General features: G+C 37.3%; 1 protein-coding gene across 5 annotated transcripts in view; it reads left to right on the top strand.

Annotated features, from left to right (window-relative positions):
• The window catches only part of DDX42 (DEAD-box helicase 42), a 48,008-nt gene that overhangs the window by 17,517 nt on the left and 12,825 nt on the right, over window positions 1-17,666 (top strand). For 3 of the 5 annotated variants that reach the window (XM_045888663.3, XM_064583106.1, XM_045888662.3), the window contains exons 2-7: window positions 4,207-4,443; window positions 6,195-6,345; window positions 11,043-11,104; window positions 12,480-12,516; window positions 13,361-13,510; window positions 16,897-17,001. In XM_045888663.3, coding sequence (XP_045744619.1) covers window positions 4,223-4,443; window positions 6,195-6,345; window positions 11,043-11,104; window positions 12,480-12,516; window positions 13,361-13,510; window positions 16,897-17,001 — 726 coding nt within the window. In that variant the 5' untranslated portion in view covers window positions 4,207-4,222. Of the gene's footprint in view, window positions 1-4,206; window positions 4,444-6,194; window positions 6,346-11,042; window positions 11,105-12,479; window positions 12,517-13,360; window positions 13,511-15,434; window positions 15,617-16,896; window positions 17,002-17,666 lie in introns of those variants that run through there. The other 2 variants (XM_064583107.1, XM_064583108.1) reach the window with 2 other exon arrangements.

Below are 17,666 nucleotides of genomic sequence, written 5' to 3' on the forward strand. Positions count from 1 at the left end.
GCAAGGCTCATGAAATTTTGTTTATGCTTCTTTTACACAGCTAATTCTTTTCAAATTAGAAATTTTTAAAATGCAAGCTTTTCAAGAAAAAAGGTAATTGAATTTCCACAAACATGTTTGCATCTCAGAGTAGAGACTGAGGTCTAGATAGCATCATCCCTCCCTCATAAACTGGTTAAAATAGCAATGTAAAAAGACATATGCAAATGGAATTCTAATCCTTTAATTTTCATTATTTTTTTTGTTTTTAAAATACACGTTAAAAAATCTTAGCCATTTTAAGTGTATGGTTCAGTGACATTATCTCCACATTGTTGTGCCGCCATAACCACCATAGTGTTCACAGAACTCTTTTTATCTTGTAAAACTGAAACTGTGTACCCATTAAACAATAACTCCCCATTCCTCCGTACCCCCAGGCCTTGGCAACCCATTCTTTCTGTCTCTGAGTTTGACTGTTCTACCTCCATAAGTGGAATCATACGCTATTTGTCCTTTTTGACTGGCTTATTTCCTTAACATGATGCCCTTAAGTTTCATTTATGTTGTAGCATGTGTCAGAATTTCCTTTCTTTTTAAGGCTAAATAATATTGTTGATATGTGTGTGTATGTGTATACATACGTGTAGATATATCTCATAGTTTATCTGCTCATCCATCAGTGGACACTTAGGTTGCTTCCATCTTTTCGCTTTCGTGAATAGTACTGCTCAGATCATGGATCAGATATCCCGGCTTTCAATTCTTTTGGGTGTATACCCAAATGGAGAATTGCTGGATCATATGGTTAATTTTTTGAAGAACCACCATACTATACTGTTTTCCACAGTGACTGAACCATTTTATGTTCCCACCAGCATTATACAGGGTTCCAGGTTCTCCACATCCTTGGCAACACTTGTTATTTTCTGTTGTGTTGTTCTTTTGTTTTGGGGGTTTTTTTTAGTAGTCATCCTAATGAGTGAGGAGGTGTGGTTTTCATTTACATTTCCCTAATGATTCGTGAGGTTGAGCATCTTTTATATGCTTATTGGCCATTTATATATCTTTGGAGAAATGTCTGTTCAGGTACTTTGCCTATTTTTAAATTGGATTGTTTGAGATTTTTTGGTTGGTGGTGGTTTTTCAGGAAGTCTATGAACTTCACCTGGGTGTGGAAGCCATGCGGTGATTTTACATGCAGTGAAGCTAGTGGATGTTTTCACCTTTTCTTGTCAATGTGAGAAGTGTTTATGGAGGCAGGGGTGAAGTTTCAGAGCTGTCTGAAAGGAGTTTGCCAGCTTGGTAGGAAGGGTGTAGCAGGCATATTATTATCTGAGAGAAGGCCTGGAAGTGCATGCGTATGTGTTAAGACCAAATAAAGGGAGCTTTGAGAAGACCCACAAATAGCAGGAATATAGTTAATTTTAAAATATTCTCACTGTATTTATTTCTTAACTGTTTACTAGATGTCTCTTCTCCAAAAAATGTTTGTTTAGAGAATGCAAGTTAATTTTAATATCCTAAACGGGGGGGCGGGGTCATCCTTTTTTTTTTTTTTTTAACATAGAGATTAGGTTGGCTGTCTTGCTTGTTATACGTCAGTATATCAATCCCTCAAACCTCTGTGATGGTCAAGGGTCTGTAGCCATACACCTATATAGTATAGCCTACATAGTTTAATAGGAAGGATTATTGTCAAGAGTAAGGAATTAATGGTGCATTGAGGATGATTGGCTTAGATATTTCATCAGGAAGGCTGGATGGCAAGGTTTGTAATAATGGACGATGATGGTTTTCACAAATACGGGGGTGAATTTTGAAGAACCTGAATGCATGATATTTATTCATCCAACAAAAAATTTTTGAGTACTACACACATACTAGGCTCTAAGGATGGATGCAGTGCTGGACAGAACACACAGAGTCCCTGCCCTCATGGAGTTAACATTCTAGTCAGTGCGATATTACAGAAAGTGCAATTGTTTGGCCTTGCTAGAGGCAGTAAATTAGGGAAAATGGGCAGTGTGTTCTAGATGAGCTAGTAAAAGGCTTGAGGGTTCTGAAGTGTTCAATCTTTTGGTTGACCCATTTCTCAGAAGAGTAAAGAAAAAGATATTGCATATTTTGCATCTTGTTTGGTCTGAAAGCCATTGACTCTTACCTGCTAAAATCACACCACCTGCCTATTTGTAGCAGAAGTTGAACTTGTAACACCAAGTATATGATTTGCTGCTTTTGTAATTTGAGCCCTTTGATTTTAGTAGGACTAATTTATGTGTGTGCCCATCCTTTTCGCCTATCCAGTATCTTGTTTCTTCAGTCTCCTCCTCAGGACTTTGTTCTTAGGATTTTCCTTTCATCCTACATCTTCAGTTTTTATATCTCTGTTGGCTTTTCCTCTTTAGCACAAAGATTCAGCTATGTTTCACAACATTATAAAACAGTAGTGGAGAGGGGTGCCTAGGCGGCTCAGTTGGTTGAGCGTCCGACTTTGGAGTTTGGCTCAGGTCATGATCTCAGGGTCCTGAGATCAAGCCCCGTGTAGGGTTCCGTTGAGCACGGAGTCTGCTTGAGATGCTGTCTCTCTCCCTCTCCCCCTGCCCCTCCTCCCCACTCATGTTCTTTCTGGCTCTCTCAAATCTTTTTTTAAAAACCCTTTAAAAAATAAAAATAGTAGTGGAGAAATGTATTTATTGACATTTAAAGATGTTCATAGTGTATCATTAGGTGAAGAAATTGGTAACTAAAACAATACATACAGTATGGTTTCTTTGTTTTTAAATTTTGTGTGTGTATATACATATAGAGAAAATAGCAAAAGATAACAAAATTATATACCTAGGAGAGGAAATTTCAAGTAGTTTTAAATTTTGTTCCTTTTTGCTTTCTGGTCTTTCTGCTTTTCTATAAAAACTTAGGTAGCTGTGTCATTAAAAAAGGTTTTTTGGAGCCAAGACTAGTAAGATAATACAGTATTGTTTTTAAACTGATTTGATCAATGCTCAGGAAATTTCTTTGCAGTTCTTAACCATAGTCTGAGTACTTCAGGCAACTACTATCAGTGAATCATTTTTTCTTCCTGGCCAGTGTTCTAGTGGGCATTGCCCAATAAGCGCATTGTTCATGAGTACCCTTCAGAGACAATTACATAGATACTTTCTACAAGTAACTGATTTATCTTTCAAGTGTTGATTCTTTCATTCCTCCAGATATCATTACCAAAGGATAATCTTTCATTTTGGGACAGTTTTGCTGATAGCACCTCAGCCTCTGTAACAGCAAGCCCTACATTATATTGTAATTGCAGGTTGTTTTGTTTTCTATTTTTTGGGGTGGGGGGGTTCATCATTTGTTTTCCTGGTAGGCTATAATATAAACTTGGGAATAAATATTATGAGATTAAGTCTTTTCATCTTGGTATCTTTAATTGCCTAACACAAGCCTAGCACAAATCAGATCCTCAAAAATTTTGTTGTCTTGTGAGTATTTTTGGCAGCTTAAAGATGCTAAATTAGCAGTCTTATTCTTTTTTTTTTTTTAAGGTTTTTTTTATTTATTTGACAGAGAGATAGCATGAGCAGGAACACAAGCAGGGGGAGTGGGAGAGGGAGAAGCAGGCTTCCTGCTAAGCAGGGAGCCGGATGCCGGGCTCGATCCCAGGGCACTGGGATCATGACCTGAGCTGAAGGCAGATGCTCAACGACTGAGCCACCCAGGTGCCACAGCAGTCATATCCTTTTGAGGGGGATAATGTTAAATACCACACTCCTGTTTAGACTGTGATCCCAAAAAATGAATAGCACTTTCTTTAGTGTTTTTAGAAAATGTGACTGTTCTGTTGGGGTTGACATATCACATAGCTGAAGTACAAAGTTAAGTCATTTTTGGTTTTTGGTTTTTGTGGGGTTTTTTAAGATTTATTATTTTAGAGAGCAAGCGCGTGCAAGCGTGGGGAGGGCAGAGGAAAAAGGAGAGAGAATCTTCAAGCAGACCCTGCACTGAGTGCAGAGCCTGATGCAGAGTTCAATCCCAGGACCCTGAGATACAAACTAAGAGACGGACGCTCAACTGCCTGAGCCACCCAGGCGCCCCCAAAGTTAAATAGTTTTAATTTAGAGGCAAAAGTTGAAAATGAAGTGTAGGCAGAAGTTGGGGAAGAGACATAAAAATCAGTGGGCTATTTATAAGGTTAAATTTATTATTAGCGTATTTTTTTCCTTACAGATCAGTCATTGACACCATGAACTGGAATAAAGGTGGCCCTGGCACCAAGAGGGGATTTGGCTTTGGAGGTTTTGCTATTAGTGCTGGAAAGAAGGAGGAGCCCAAACTCCCACAACAGTCCCACAGTGCCTTTGGGGCAACCAGCTCTTCTTCTGGATTTGGAAAGTCAGCTCCACCACAGCTCCCTTCTTTCTACAAAATTGGATCTAAACGGGCCAACTTTGATGAAGAAAATGCGTAAGTGGTAATCCTGGTAGTTTAGCCAAGGTTGGGCTTTGAGATATTCATTCTATCAACAGATGTTGAGGTAAAGAAACCATTTGTTTCCCCGAATAATAATATGACTTCTTTAATTGCTTATCACTGAATTGTATTGTTCCTAATAAGTTAAATTGGTGAGTTTACCCATTTGTGAGGAACATAATGCTTGTGTGCTTACTTTTATCTTTCCGTGTTCCAAAAAAGATTTGAGGCTATTGAAACCTAAATATGGCTGAAGAGTTTTAAATAATTCATGTGGTTTTGATGGCCTTTGTTGAAGTCTTTTATTGACCCCATGTAAGTTGTTTTGTGACACAAGCAGCAGTCAAAACTGGTAGAGACACAGTTTGTCTCAACACCCAGGTCTTAAAACGATTATGTTGTAACATCTTATAGTGGGAGAAAAAGCTACTCAGATTTTTGCCAAAGTTCTCAGGAAACATACTTAACAATTACTTTTTTAACTTGATTATCTGATAGAGTGGTTGTTACAAAAAGCTAGGGTTTGAGGGTTTGAACTCTAATTCCTATAGATGATAATTTCTTTGCTGAAAGTGAAGAAATCTCTTACTGCTATTATTTCCAACCCAGATGGGGAAAGTTGAGTTGTTTTTTATTTGTTTGTTTTAAGAGCTCAAGATGGGACACTCACCGGCATTTTTAAAGGTTTGTATGTTGCAGGGATGAAATACAGAAGTAGATGTTTAAGATTTAGCAAAGTCAAGGATCAGTATTCTAGAGAGCAGTTTACCAGTTCAGGGATACTTTTTCATTAGTTAAATGAAACCTGTATAAATCAGTATGCATGTGTATGTAGCACATTACAGTTGTCAGAGCTTTTAAATAATTCCCATGAAGACCTGAAATGCTTTAAAATTTTAAGCTGCAGTCATTATTTATTTAATATTCATTGTATTACTGTTTTATTTAATTTTGAGATAAGGTCCAAACAGTGTTTCTGTTTTTAGTTTATAAAGAGCTATGAAGTTGTCTTTTCTGAATATTTAAGAAGTATGGGGAATGATTTTGGATTGAGCATTTATTATTAATCTTTGAAGTTTTCTGTCAGTCCTCAGAAAGTAGTCCAGAACTTCTGAAGAAAGTCCCTAGCCTTATGAATATATTGCTAAAATTTTTTTAAGGATTATAAAGAAAAAAGTAGGTTTTTAATACTTATATACAAAAGTAATTTTTTCATAGCATACATTCTTTAATATTTGCTGTATCTGTTCAACAGTGATATACTAAATTTTTACTGAAAATTCATCCCTTTTAACAGAACTGGAAATGTGATTTGAATAGACACTATTGAAATGAGAGAATCTGCTGTGACTGTTTTTTTGCAGTATTAGAATTTTGCATGTATTAAACAATAATAGGGGCGCCTGGATGGCTCATTTGGTTAAGCGTCTGCCTTCGGCTCAGGTCATGATCCCAGAGCTCTGGGATCGAGCCCCGCGTCGGGGAGCCCCTGCTCAGTGGAGTCTGCCTCTCCTCCTTGCTCTTGCTCTCTCTCTCAAATAAATAAAATTTAAAAAAGAAAAGAGTAGGTCATTTGCCAAAGCCTGGAGGTCTCTAACAAGTATAGTTCAGATCTCTTAATAGTAACATACATATACCATAATAAAAATTTCTGTTAAATGAAGGATTCACCGACCCCAAATTAAACATTCACTTTATCAATCATGCATCTTAATTTTCAGATGTATGTATTTTTTAATTTCCAGATATTTTGAAGATGAGGAAGAAGACTCTAGCAATGTTGATTTACCTTACATTCCTGCTGAAAACTCACCTACCCGTCAGCAGTTCCATTCCAAGCCAGCGGATTCTGACAGCGATGACGATCCCTTGGAGGCATTCATGGCCGAAGTGGAGGCAAGTATCAAGGCTGTTTTGTTAAGTTACAGCAATTAGAAATAGATCAGATTGACCTAGTTCTTCTTTCTGGCCCTCTCTTGGGAGAATTTTGCTCTCATATGCTATAGTTTCTTTTTTTTTAAGATTTTATTTATTTGACAGAGAGAGGGTGAGAGGCAGAGGGAGAGGGAGAAGCGGGCTCCCTGATGTGGACTCCATCCCAGGACCCTGGGATCATGACCTGAGCCGAAGGCAGACACTTAACAACTGAGCCACCCAGGTGCCTCTCGTACTCTGTAGTTTCTTAAACATATGTCCACACACCCTGTAGCATTTTCAGGAAGTTTGAACTGTGACCCTTAAACAAGGGCAGTTCAAAATTTGTATTGTGTGTTTTAATATTTCTTTGTCTATTCTTTTTTTTTTTTTTTTTTTTAAAGATTTTATTTATTTATTTTGAGAGAGAGAATGAGATAGAGAGCATGAGAGGGGGGAGGGTCAGAGAGAGAGAGGCAGACTCCCTGCTGAGCAGGGAGCCCGATGTGGGACTCGATCCCGGGACTCCAGGATCATGACCTGAGCCGAAGGCAGTCGCTTAACCAACTGAGCCACCCAGGCGCCCTCTTTGTCTATTCTTAAATGGAATGATGATTACCTCCTTCAGTCTAGCATTAAAGGCAATTAAACTTCTAAGGAACTTGCTAAAATTATGAATTCTGTATTCTGTACTTTCAATGTTTATTTCTTATTATCAACATTACCAGCATCCTGACCTTCCTGTAGAAATTGAAACTTGTAACCACTTTGTTCTTAAAACTCTTCTCACTAGGCTTTTGTGATTTTTGTATTTTGTCCTTTTTCTCCCATCTCTCTAACTTTTCTTTTGTATTTATTTACCTTTTATTATGAAAAATTTCAGATACATACAAAAGTAGAATAGTAAAATGAGCTCCCATGTACCCTTCACCCTGCTTTATCAGTTAACAACTTTTAGCCAGTCTTGTGTTATCTAACCCCTCTTCCCTCTTTTAAATTATTTTAAAGTAAATCCCAGGCATATCATTTCATCCATTAGTATTTCTGTATCTCTGTAACATTTAAAAAACATAACTACCATATCATTGTACCAAAAAAAATTCATTACATATTCATCTTAACTATATGATCCCCTACCAATTTCTAAAAAATGTTGATTCCTGTAGTTCTCTATATTGATTTGCTATGTTCACTCTTTATACATCCCTAATGACCTCGTCCACTTTGAAAACTTAACTTCTATGTGAATAATTCATGTTGTTAGTCTCACAGTCTCTCTTCGGTTTCAGCTCTGCTTTTCTAAATCACATTGACCATTTTTACATGGATGGCATCCCCCTGGAGTCTTATTCCTCAACCAGGTCTTTCTTTTGTCATATATACCTCTTAATGCCAGAAGATCAATCACGTTCATGAGTTACTTCATTTAATCCTCAGAATAACAATGGGGAATGGACAGGAAAAAAAATACAATTTTTTTTTAACTAATAAGAAAACTGAGCCCTGTGGTAATTCAAATCCCTTGCCCCAAATCCCATTGGTACCCTGTGGCAGAGCTGGGACCCAGATTTTTCTGGCTTAGTAGTCCTGAGAACCTAGCTCTTTCTAGTACATCATGCTACCTTTCCTCTTATTTGGCAAGTTCTCTCAATCTTTATAGTATCTTTTGCATCTGTTTCCACTATAGTCAGCCTGCTTTACACTCTCATTAACTTTTTTTTTTTTAATATTTTATTTATTTATTTGACAGAGCGCAAGAGAGGGGACACAAACAGGGGGAGTGGAAGAGGGAGAAGCAGGTGTCCCGTTGAGCAGGGAGCCCGATGTGGGGCTCGATCCCAGGACCCTGGGATCATGACCTGAGCCGAAGGCAGACGCTTAGCGACTGAGCCACCCAGGCACCCCTCATTAACTCTTTCCTGGTGTAAATTTTCTCCCTGCCTTCAGTTCTCTGCTCTCACATTTATGTGGTATACAGAAACAGAGTAATTAGACTAACGCATGTTGTTTGTCATGTTATTCCTCTTGCTCAAAAACTATCACTTCATTGTTTATGAAATAAAGTCCTTCCAGATTCCTCAGGTACTTGTAACCTAAAGTCTTCAGACACATCTCATCTCTAAGAAAGGAGGGAGAGAAGGAATCCAATATAGATGTTTTTCTTTGGTCTAGGTACTGCTTTTTAAACATGTGGGCCAGAATTGGGGGGGGGGGCAAAATTTTTAAGATTAGAAGATTTTATCTAAAAGTTCAGACTCTTGAAAAGTGGACACTGGCAAAACTAAGCCTGCATTCTATTCTTGCAATACAAAAATAGTTTTGTGCTGAGCAAATGGCTGCCTGCTTTAGATAGATAGGGCTTGCTTGTTCTAGTTCACCTTACTGTCAGTCCCTTTTATCTTCTTGACATTGAGGCTACCATTTACAACTATTTATCATCACACGTGTTTAGTTTTCTTACAGTGGGGAAATATTTTTCTGTCTTATCAAATACAGAAAATAAAAGACTCAGGATCATGTGATACAGGAAAAATTGCAGCATGCTTCTTCGGAATATTCCTACTTATTAAAGTGTAAGCAAAGCACATCTGTATCAAAATAACTTCTTATCCTGGTTTACTTCCTTCATTGCCAGATTGGTACCCATTACTGTTTCCCATCTTTGATTTAGAATAACTCAGATTATTTGCCTCTTAAAGAGTATGCACTTTATAGGTAGCAAAGCCAGAGTTCAACTCCAAATCCCATTTTCTTTCTGCTATGTCATTCCATATCTAAGTTCTTGTAGCACTGTATTTTTGGGATAACACCAAGTTTCACGTGCTTTGCAACGTGGTAGCAATTTAGTTAAGTATGTTAAATGATTCTCTCTGCAAGTAAAGGCAATAAATGTTATGTCATGTTTGAGGTGTCTTATATGGATCTTTTTTCCCTCTGAGATACAGACATTTCCCAAAGGGCTGTTTTTCATTGTATCTTACAATCCCTAGTGATGAATAAGAAGAATCATTTCTTGATTTTTCTTGGTTTAAATTCAGATTTAATTTTTAGTAATGCAACTTGGTGTAACCCTTTTTGAGTGGGAGTATCCAAGAATGGCCCAGATTCTCCTGCTTGGCATTTCAAGTAGTTGAAGCTGTAGGAGGGTAAGTCTCTTTGATACAGTATCATTCTTCAGGGTGGTTTTTGGTATAATATTCAAGGGGGTTTCACTCATTTTAGGACAGAGATTGGATATTGTCTGATCTTGGACAGAGTGGTGTTGTCACAATATTGCATTAATCCTTGATCTCAGGTATATTCTTTACTAGAAAATGTAAACTTCTCTAGTGTTTGAACTTAAGATGAAGACTTATTTTTAGCCATTTTTTCAAAAAAAGATTTATGTAGGCTTAAAAAATATGTTCTATAAATGTTAGCGACCCATTCCTTATATTACGTTGCTTTTAGTTGTAGTCTTGAGTATATTGTATATTTGGCTGAATTTCTTAAAAAGTGAATTTGTTTATATGTAAAATTGGGTTTTAAAATAACTCCTCTTTATCAGGAACATTCGATTAGCTAGAACACCTGACCATGCCAGGTTATAGTTAGTGACATTTTTTTGAATCAAGGAAACCAGAAAAACTCATGTTGCTTTATAATAAGAAACGATAGTGCAGTATGTGTTTTACCTTGGAAAAATTACTTAATTCTTCTGACCTTGATTTTCACATGTATAAAACAAAGAGATCAGTGATTATTAATTCGCTGTGTATAATAATTACCTTTGGAAAATGGAAAATACATGCATTTAACTCCACCCCCAAGAATTCTGATTTGGTAGATTTAGAGCAGTGCTTTCCAACCTCAGGACTTTTGACATTTGGGGTTTGATAATTTGCTGTGGGGGCTGACTGTGCGTTGTAGGATGTTTAGCAGCATCTGTGGCCTTTACACACTAGATACTGGTAACAACCGCCCCCCCACCCTCACTCCCCAAAAGCAACCAGAAACATCTCCAGACATTGCCAAATGTTCACTGGGGACAAAATCACCCCAGGTTGAGAACAGTCTTTCCAAAGTCAGATCCAGAAATTTGCCATTTTTTTTTTACTAGCTCCATTGGTAGTTTGATGTTAATGGTCTTAAGCTATGCTTTGAGAAAGGCTAATTTGCCAGAATTTAAGGCCTTTTACAGCTGTAATTTTTTTTTAAAAGTGACTAAGCATTTTTTGTAGCTTTTCCATATGTGGTAAATACTGTAGCTAAAAATTATGCAATCCACATGTAGCCAAGTTTTTAGAACATTAAGTATTTCTCTTGAAAAAATAAGTGTCAAAATACAATTTGATTACTTCAAGATGTAGTTGTTGAAATGCATAGCTAAAAGTGTGATGGTACTTGTTTGAATCTAAAAGTTTTTTTTTTTTTTTTTTTTAAGATTTTATTTATTTGAGAGAGAGAGAATGAGAGAGAGCACATGAGAAGGGGGAGGGTCAGAGGGAGAAGCAGACTCCCCGCCGAGCAGGGAGCCCGATGCGGGACTCGATCCAGGGACTCCAGGATCATGACCTGAGCCGAAGGCAGTCGCTTAACCAACTGAGCCACCCAGGCGCCCACTAAAAGTTCTTTGTAAAGAAATTCCCCTTTTAATGTGTTTAGTGGATATGATTCCATATGGCCTTTTGTTTCATTAGGATCAGGCGGCTAGAGACATGAAAAGGCTTGAAGAAAAGGACAAGGAAAGAAAAAACGTAAAGTAAGTTGTTTTCTTCTCCCTCACAAAGGTTACATGAAAAATGCTAAAGTATTGCAAAGCTTATTCCCCCAAAGTTTGTAGAGAAAAATTAAAATATACAAATGTCTTAACTTGGAGTTACCCCTGTATCTTATTACAGAGATGACAAAAGTCTTTGCATTTGCAATAATTAAAAAACATTCTTTTTGGCAGAGTAGTATTTAGTGTTTCATTATAAATAGTTTTTTAGTAGACGTAAGAGTGAGTTACAGTGGGAGTTAAAAGAGCATAATTACTAACGTTTGGGCTCATTGTTCTGAGTTTTGTCCCATAATTAATACAAAATAAGTTAATGCCTATGTAATTGATTATGAGGAATAATTAATGGTGATTATATCATAAAGTATGTTATTAATAAATAATGCAACCTGGTTTATTCAAGGAGTGATATGCTTTAGCAACAGATCAGAACTTTGAAATACCTTATTTTCTGGGAAAGCGAATTCTTCTCTTTCCCTTGCTGAATACACTCCTCTTAAGGCTTTTGCTTACCAGGCACAGGTAGGCATGGTTGGACTTCCCCTCTACTTGTCAGTCAGTGCTTCAGGCCCTCCCCAAGGTTCCTGCGCCATATGGAGGTTCAGCCCTCTCTTTGGTGCTTACTGTGTGCTGTATCCTCTTCCAGCTGCCCTACACTGGTGACTTTGCTTGCCTTGAGAACAGCAAGTGTTCTAGGTTAGGCAGAAAGTCTGTTTAGAAACAGATGGTTGTGGGAACTACGCAGCCGTACTTTCTGTAGCTCCTGAGAGATGCTGCAAGTCGCGATGGCCCCCTTCTCCACAAGAACTGCTTAGGAGTTTTAGTATCAAACTTACAAAAGAGTTGAGGTAGTTTTTCTCTGTCCCCAAGGATTTTGGCTGAATCTAGTTACTCTAGAGCTAGAAACTCTGGGGGACATTAAGAAAATTGTGACATTCTTTTTAGCATATACCAAATAGAGGGTTTATTGGTTTGTTTGTTTTTTTTAATATATATAAAATGCAGTTTCTTTTTAAAATGCCTTTCACAACGGCATGGTGTTTGTCTTATGGGGTTGTCAAAGCTAGGATCCTTGGGTATCTATCTGCAAAGGTTTTTACTCCTTATATCCTCTTTAGTAATTGATGTTTCTAGGGTACCATATCATCCCATTCAAAAGAGTGCAAACTGCAGCTTACAGAGTGAAGTCACACATATATGATGGATGGATAGTGTACAGTTTGCTTATTGCTGCTTTGTTATTGTTAGTGTTGAGAGTTCCTGTGCTGTATGGAATTCAACACTAATCTGCTATAAGTATGGAGCTGGGTATGTGGAACATTTGCAGGGAAGTTTGTTTCTCCGCTTGTTTTTCCAGGGGTATTCGAGATGACATTGAAGAGGAAGATGACCAAGTGAGTTCCTATGCAGTATTTCTATCTTTTATTTTTACCCCACAAAGTCTGTACTGGGGACAAGCTAGAGCTTGCCTTCACTGAAATGGCCATTCCTGACAGTCACCAGGGAATGTCATGTGACTTCCTCCTTTTCTACATGTATGACTGATTGGTAATAGAAAAATTCACATAGCTTTCCCCCATGTTGAAGATGGAACTTTTCATCAACTATGACATCAAAAACAAATATGACCTTTATTCAGCTTGATTTTTTTTTTTTTCCAAAATTACTGTTTATGCTTCTAAATCAAGAAGTAGTGTGGGATCTCCTGATGGCCTCTAGCAACATCTAACCTCTACCTCTTTCTAAGGGTTCTGTTTGTGATTCTTGTATCTCAAGATGGCACATTAATTTAATGACTGTCCTTCAGTATTTTTGTTCCCATTGTTCGGTTGTGGGATGGTGAGAAGGGAACCAGAGTGAACAGTAGCCCTTTCCAGGTTTGTGACCCTTCTAATCAGTGTCAACTTCCAAACTTGGATTGGTCAGTCCACAGCATGTTCCACAGCTCTGGGCAGGGTAGGTAGACACCCCACCCCAGGAAGGCTGTGGGCTAGACAGCTTTGTAAGTCTTGTTAAACAAGTGAAATCATTGTGTAGTACTAATTGTCTCATTCGTTTCTTTTGATTGTCCCTCTGAATACTGCTATTGTTAAAGGAATCATTGCTAGTATAAGTCTTGCCTTACTTGGTAGGTATTTAAACTGTGCAGTCATCTGGTACACTCTGTGCACTAATTACAGGAGCAGAGATGTTCTTAGTTGTATTTGGGTATGATTATGTTCTTGTGCTTTCCTGCAGGAAGCTTATTTTCGGTACATGGCAGAGAACCCAACTGCTGGTGTGGTTCAGGAGGAGGAAGAAGATAATTTGGAATATGATAGTGATGGAAATCCAATTGCACCTTCCAAAAAAATCATTGATCCTCTTCCTCCCATTGATCATTCAGAGGTATGGTGTTTCTTGCTGAATTTGATTCTTATTTCAAAAGCTGATAGTTCTCTTCAGTTTTAATATTTAGGTTTTCTCAATATCTGAGTAATCCTGATTCATACTCCTTATGTCATGAAAATATTTGTTCTTTGGGATCTTCTCATCTCTGCTAAGTGGTTGAGTCAGGAAGTGAAGGTTTAATAGCTTATGTTACTCAAGCCACAGCTGAATCGCTCGCTCCCATTAGATTTTAGGCTAAGAATATTTTTTAAGCAATTGCACTTGTTTTCCAGACCATCGTTTACCTTTCAAAATGAGCCCTTGGGCCTGCATTTGTTTTTTAATTGCTGTAAATCTTTATTGTTTCTCTCAGATCTGGGGCAGGTGAGAGGCTATTCCTTCAAAGTGGAGCCAGGAATTATAGTTTCCTTAAGTCAGGAAAAAGAGAATGAGGATATCAGTATACCCACTTGAAGGAAAAAAAAAAAAAGTGTTCCATTCAGGTTAAATATCAGACTAGATCTTGCATGCCTTAGTCTAGATGTAGGATAGTGGTTCTCAAAGTGTGGTCCAAGGACTCCTACAAGGATCTTTTCAGGGAGTCTGCAGAGTCAAAAGAATTTTCATAATCCAGCATAATTTGCCTTTTCCAATACATCAGCATCTGCATTGATAGCTAAAAGCACGGGTAGGTCGCACTGCTGAAACCTTAGCACGAATGAATCAAGCCAGTGTTACCACTCTTCTAATAGTGGTTATGTTCTTCCCTGTCACACTATCACAGTTTAAAAAAAAAAAAAAAACCAGCTTCACTTAAGAATATCCTTGATGAAACTAAAAATTATGATTTATTAAATCTTGACCCTTGTGTTAGGTTCTTTTTATTCCATGTGACAAAACGAGAAGTACGAATAAAGCATTTCTGTTCCATGCCAGAACAGGATAGTTGTCTCTAGGAAAAGCACATAGGTATTTGAGTTGTAAGCTGACCTCACTTGCTTTTTTTCATGGAACACCATTTTCATTTGAGAAAATGAATGACTTTCCAAAGGAAACAATTGAAAATGTTTATTGCCAATGGTAGGAATTCAAACTTTCAAGTGAAAATTAGAATTTGGGAAACTTCTATTCACTAGACAGAGTTTAACAGCTTTCCAATCTTAAAGTCTGTTGTAATGAAATTAATGGTGATAAACAAGTATTTTTTTTTTATTGTATTGTGAAATGTTTCACCATGTGGATGATCTGTGTACTACCTCCATGAACCAATATTTTCAAATAGTCAATGCATAATTTTATGAAATCGTGTGTGAGTAAAGTCTTCATTCAAAGTGCGTGATAGACCCATGGATTATAATATAACAATGTGGAAAGATTATTTATGTGGTGTCAGATTATACAATGAAAATACCTTTTAAGAAGTGACCACTTTTTAAGGCGCAGTATACTATCAAAGGAGTAAAAATCCACAAGAATTTGGAAAGACTATTAAAAATAAATACTCTCTTCCCTTTCTAATTACATACCTTTGTGAGGCCAAATTTTCTTCGTAGGCTTCAGTCAAAGCAATATATCACAAGAATTTGAATATAGTAGGGACCATTTTCTTTTAAGTCAGACATTAAAGAGATTTGTAAAAATGTAAAGCAAGGTTATGACTTTTTTAAAATTAAAGCTTTTTTAGTTAAAATGTAATGGTGTTTTATTATTTTTAAATGAATAAATCTTAAAGAATTTTCTCAATTTTAATTTTAATATGGTAACCATCAGTGGATAAAACCCACACAAGCAAAAGCTTGTTGTGTTTTTGTGAAGTGTAAAGGGTACCTGAGACTAACACATTTTGAGAGCTACCGGTCTAGACTGGAGTATGGGTTATACTCAATTTTTTAAATGTTTCCTTTTGCACAGATGCTACCAAATAATACCTTGGTATTTTACATGTGGCAAATGAAACTAAATCTGTGAAACTGATGTGGGAGGAAGCATCCATGATAAAGGATGAAAATCTAATAAGGGAAAACACACAAGTACTTGAAATAATCATCTAATAAGATGTTTGAGATACTTGACGAAGCTCTCAAACCTCATCATCCTGCTGGGGGAGCCCACAGTTGTCCTCAGGTAGTGTGGGCAGTCTGCCAGGAGAGACCAGAAGTAAGGAAAGGATAGCCCTTCTGCCTCTAAGTAGCTTTCTTCACATTCATTTCATGTATTTATTCATATATTTATTTATTTATCCATTTCATACATATGTATAACAAAAAAATTACATATTTGTACATACAGTTTGTGAACAAAGACACTTCTGCCCTCATGGAGCTTCCGTTATGAAAAAGAGAAGAGAACTGAGGAAAATACTGTTCTAGCTTAGTGCAGGTGTGGTGGGGAACGTAACAAAAGGTTCTGCCTATTCGTGGTGCTAAAGGAGAACTTCTAAAACTTCCATTTCTTTTTTGTTGATAATACCATAGAAAGATAATTTTAGGCTATAGCCAGAATTAATGTAATTTATTGTAGACCACTTGTGTGGTTAAAGAGAATCATTTAGCCAAATTCATAAGTGGTGATAGGCTTATTTTTATAGTCTCAGTAGAGTAAGTTATGAAAAGAGTAACAGGAATGATTTCTTTGGAATTGGAAATACTTAGCCATACATTTTTTTAAAAGTTACATAAAGAGTTTCATGTTTTTAAAAAGAATAGAACTCCCTCTAAAGGCAGAGCTCTTCTCAAAGGAACTATTAGAAATGTTTTTAAATGCTAGAGCTAGGTGAAGAGCATATTCCAAAATATATTTAAGTGTTATAAGCTGGAATGTCTTTGAAACACTTATCCTCTAAAGTAAAACAAGACAGAATCAGAGAGGGAGACAAACCACAAGAGACTCTCAACCATAGCAAACAAACTGAGGGTTGCTGGAGGGGAAGGGGGTAGAGGGATGGGGTAACTGGGTGATGGGCATTAAGGAGGGCATGTGATGTAATGTGCACTGGGTATTATATAAGAATGATGAATCACTGAATTCTGCCTCTGAAACTAATAATACACTATATGTAAATTGAATTTAAATTTAAAAATAAATAAAACAAAAAAAATACTTGTCTTCTGAGGCCTTTGGCTTTATAGAGATTCCTTAGTCTGCATCACAGTGGTTCAAATCTGAGGTGTCCTTGAGTCTCTTTAGGAAGTAGGTTGGTGTGTGTTTATATTGAAAATGGAAATAGAAAAAGATACTGGCTGTACATTTGGGATGTGTATCATGAATAAGTGAATTCCTTTGTCTTCTCTTGCTGGTTAAGGCTTTACTTATGTAATATGTGTAAAAGGTTATTTTGCATTAAAATCAAACTTACAGGATTGACTCTTGAATTCTAGACTAACTTTGAATAATTGGACCTGCAGATTGACTATCCACCATTTGAAAAAAATTTTTACAATGAGCATGAAGAGATAACCAACCTCACCCCTCAGCAGCTAATAGATCTCCGTCATAAGCTCAATCTTCGGGTAAGTCAATCATTAAGCCGATTTTTTTTTTTTTAAGATTTTATTTATTAATTTGAGAGAGTGAGTGAGAGAGCACAAGCAGGGGGAGCTGCAGAGGGAGAGGGAGAAGCAAACTCCCCTGCTGAGCGGGGAGCCCGATGTGGGGCTCAATCCTGGGACCCTGGGATCATGACATGAGCCGAAGGCAGACGCTTAACTGACTGAGCCACTCAGGCGTCCCTAAGCCATATATTCTTTTTTTTTTTTTTTTTTTTTTTTTTAGATTTTTTTTTTAATTTATTTATTTGAGACAGAGAGAATGAGAGAGAGAGAGCACATGAGAGGGGGGAGGGTCAGAGGCAGAAGCAGGCTCCCTGCCGAGCAGGGAGCCCAATGCGGGACTCGATCCCGGGACTCCAGGATCATGACCTGAGCCGAAGGCAGTCGCTTAACCAACTGAGCCCAACCCAGGCGCCCCCTAAGCCATATATTCTTATATTAATGTTAGTTAGTCCAGGGTTAGTATTGTTGCTTATCCAAACTAAAATAACCTTCTTTTCTAATGGTTCTTGGACTATCTTTGATAGAGTAATAACTATATCCTATAGGCCCCTATGTCTTGATCTTATTGTTTTAGTCTTCCAGCTATTTTAGGATAGGATTGTTTTTTCTCTAATGCAACACAT

The sequence above is a fragment of the Mirounga angustirostris genome, unplaced genomic scaffold (assembly GCF_029215605.1).
Source record: "Mirounga angustirostris isolate CCGP_5_RB_7025 unplaced genomic scaffold, mMirAng1.0.hap1 SCAF_17, whole genome shotgun sequence".
Classification (NCBI taxonomy): domain Eukaryota; kingdom Metazoa; phylum Chordata; class Mammalia; order Carnivora; family Phocidae; genus Mirounga; species Mirounga angustirostris.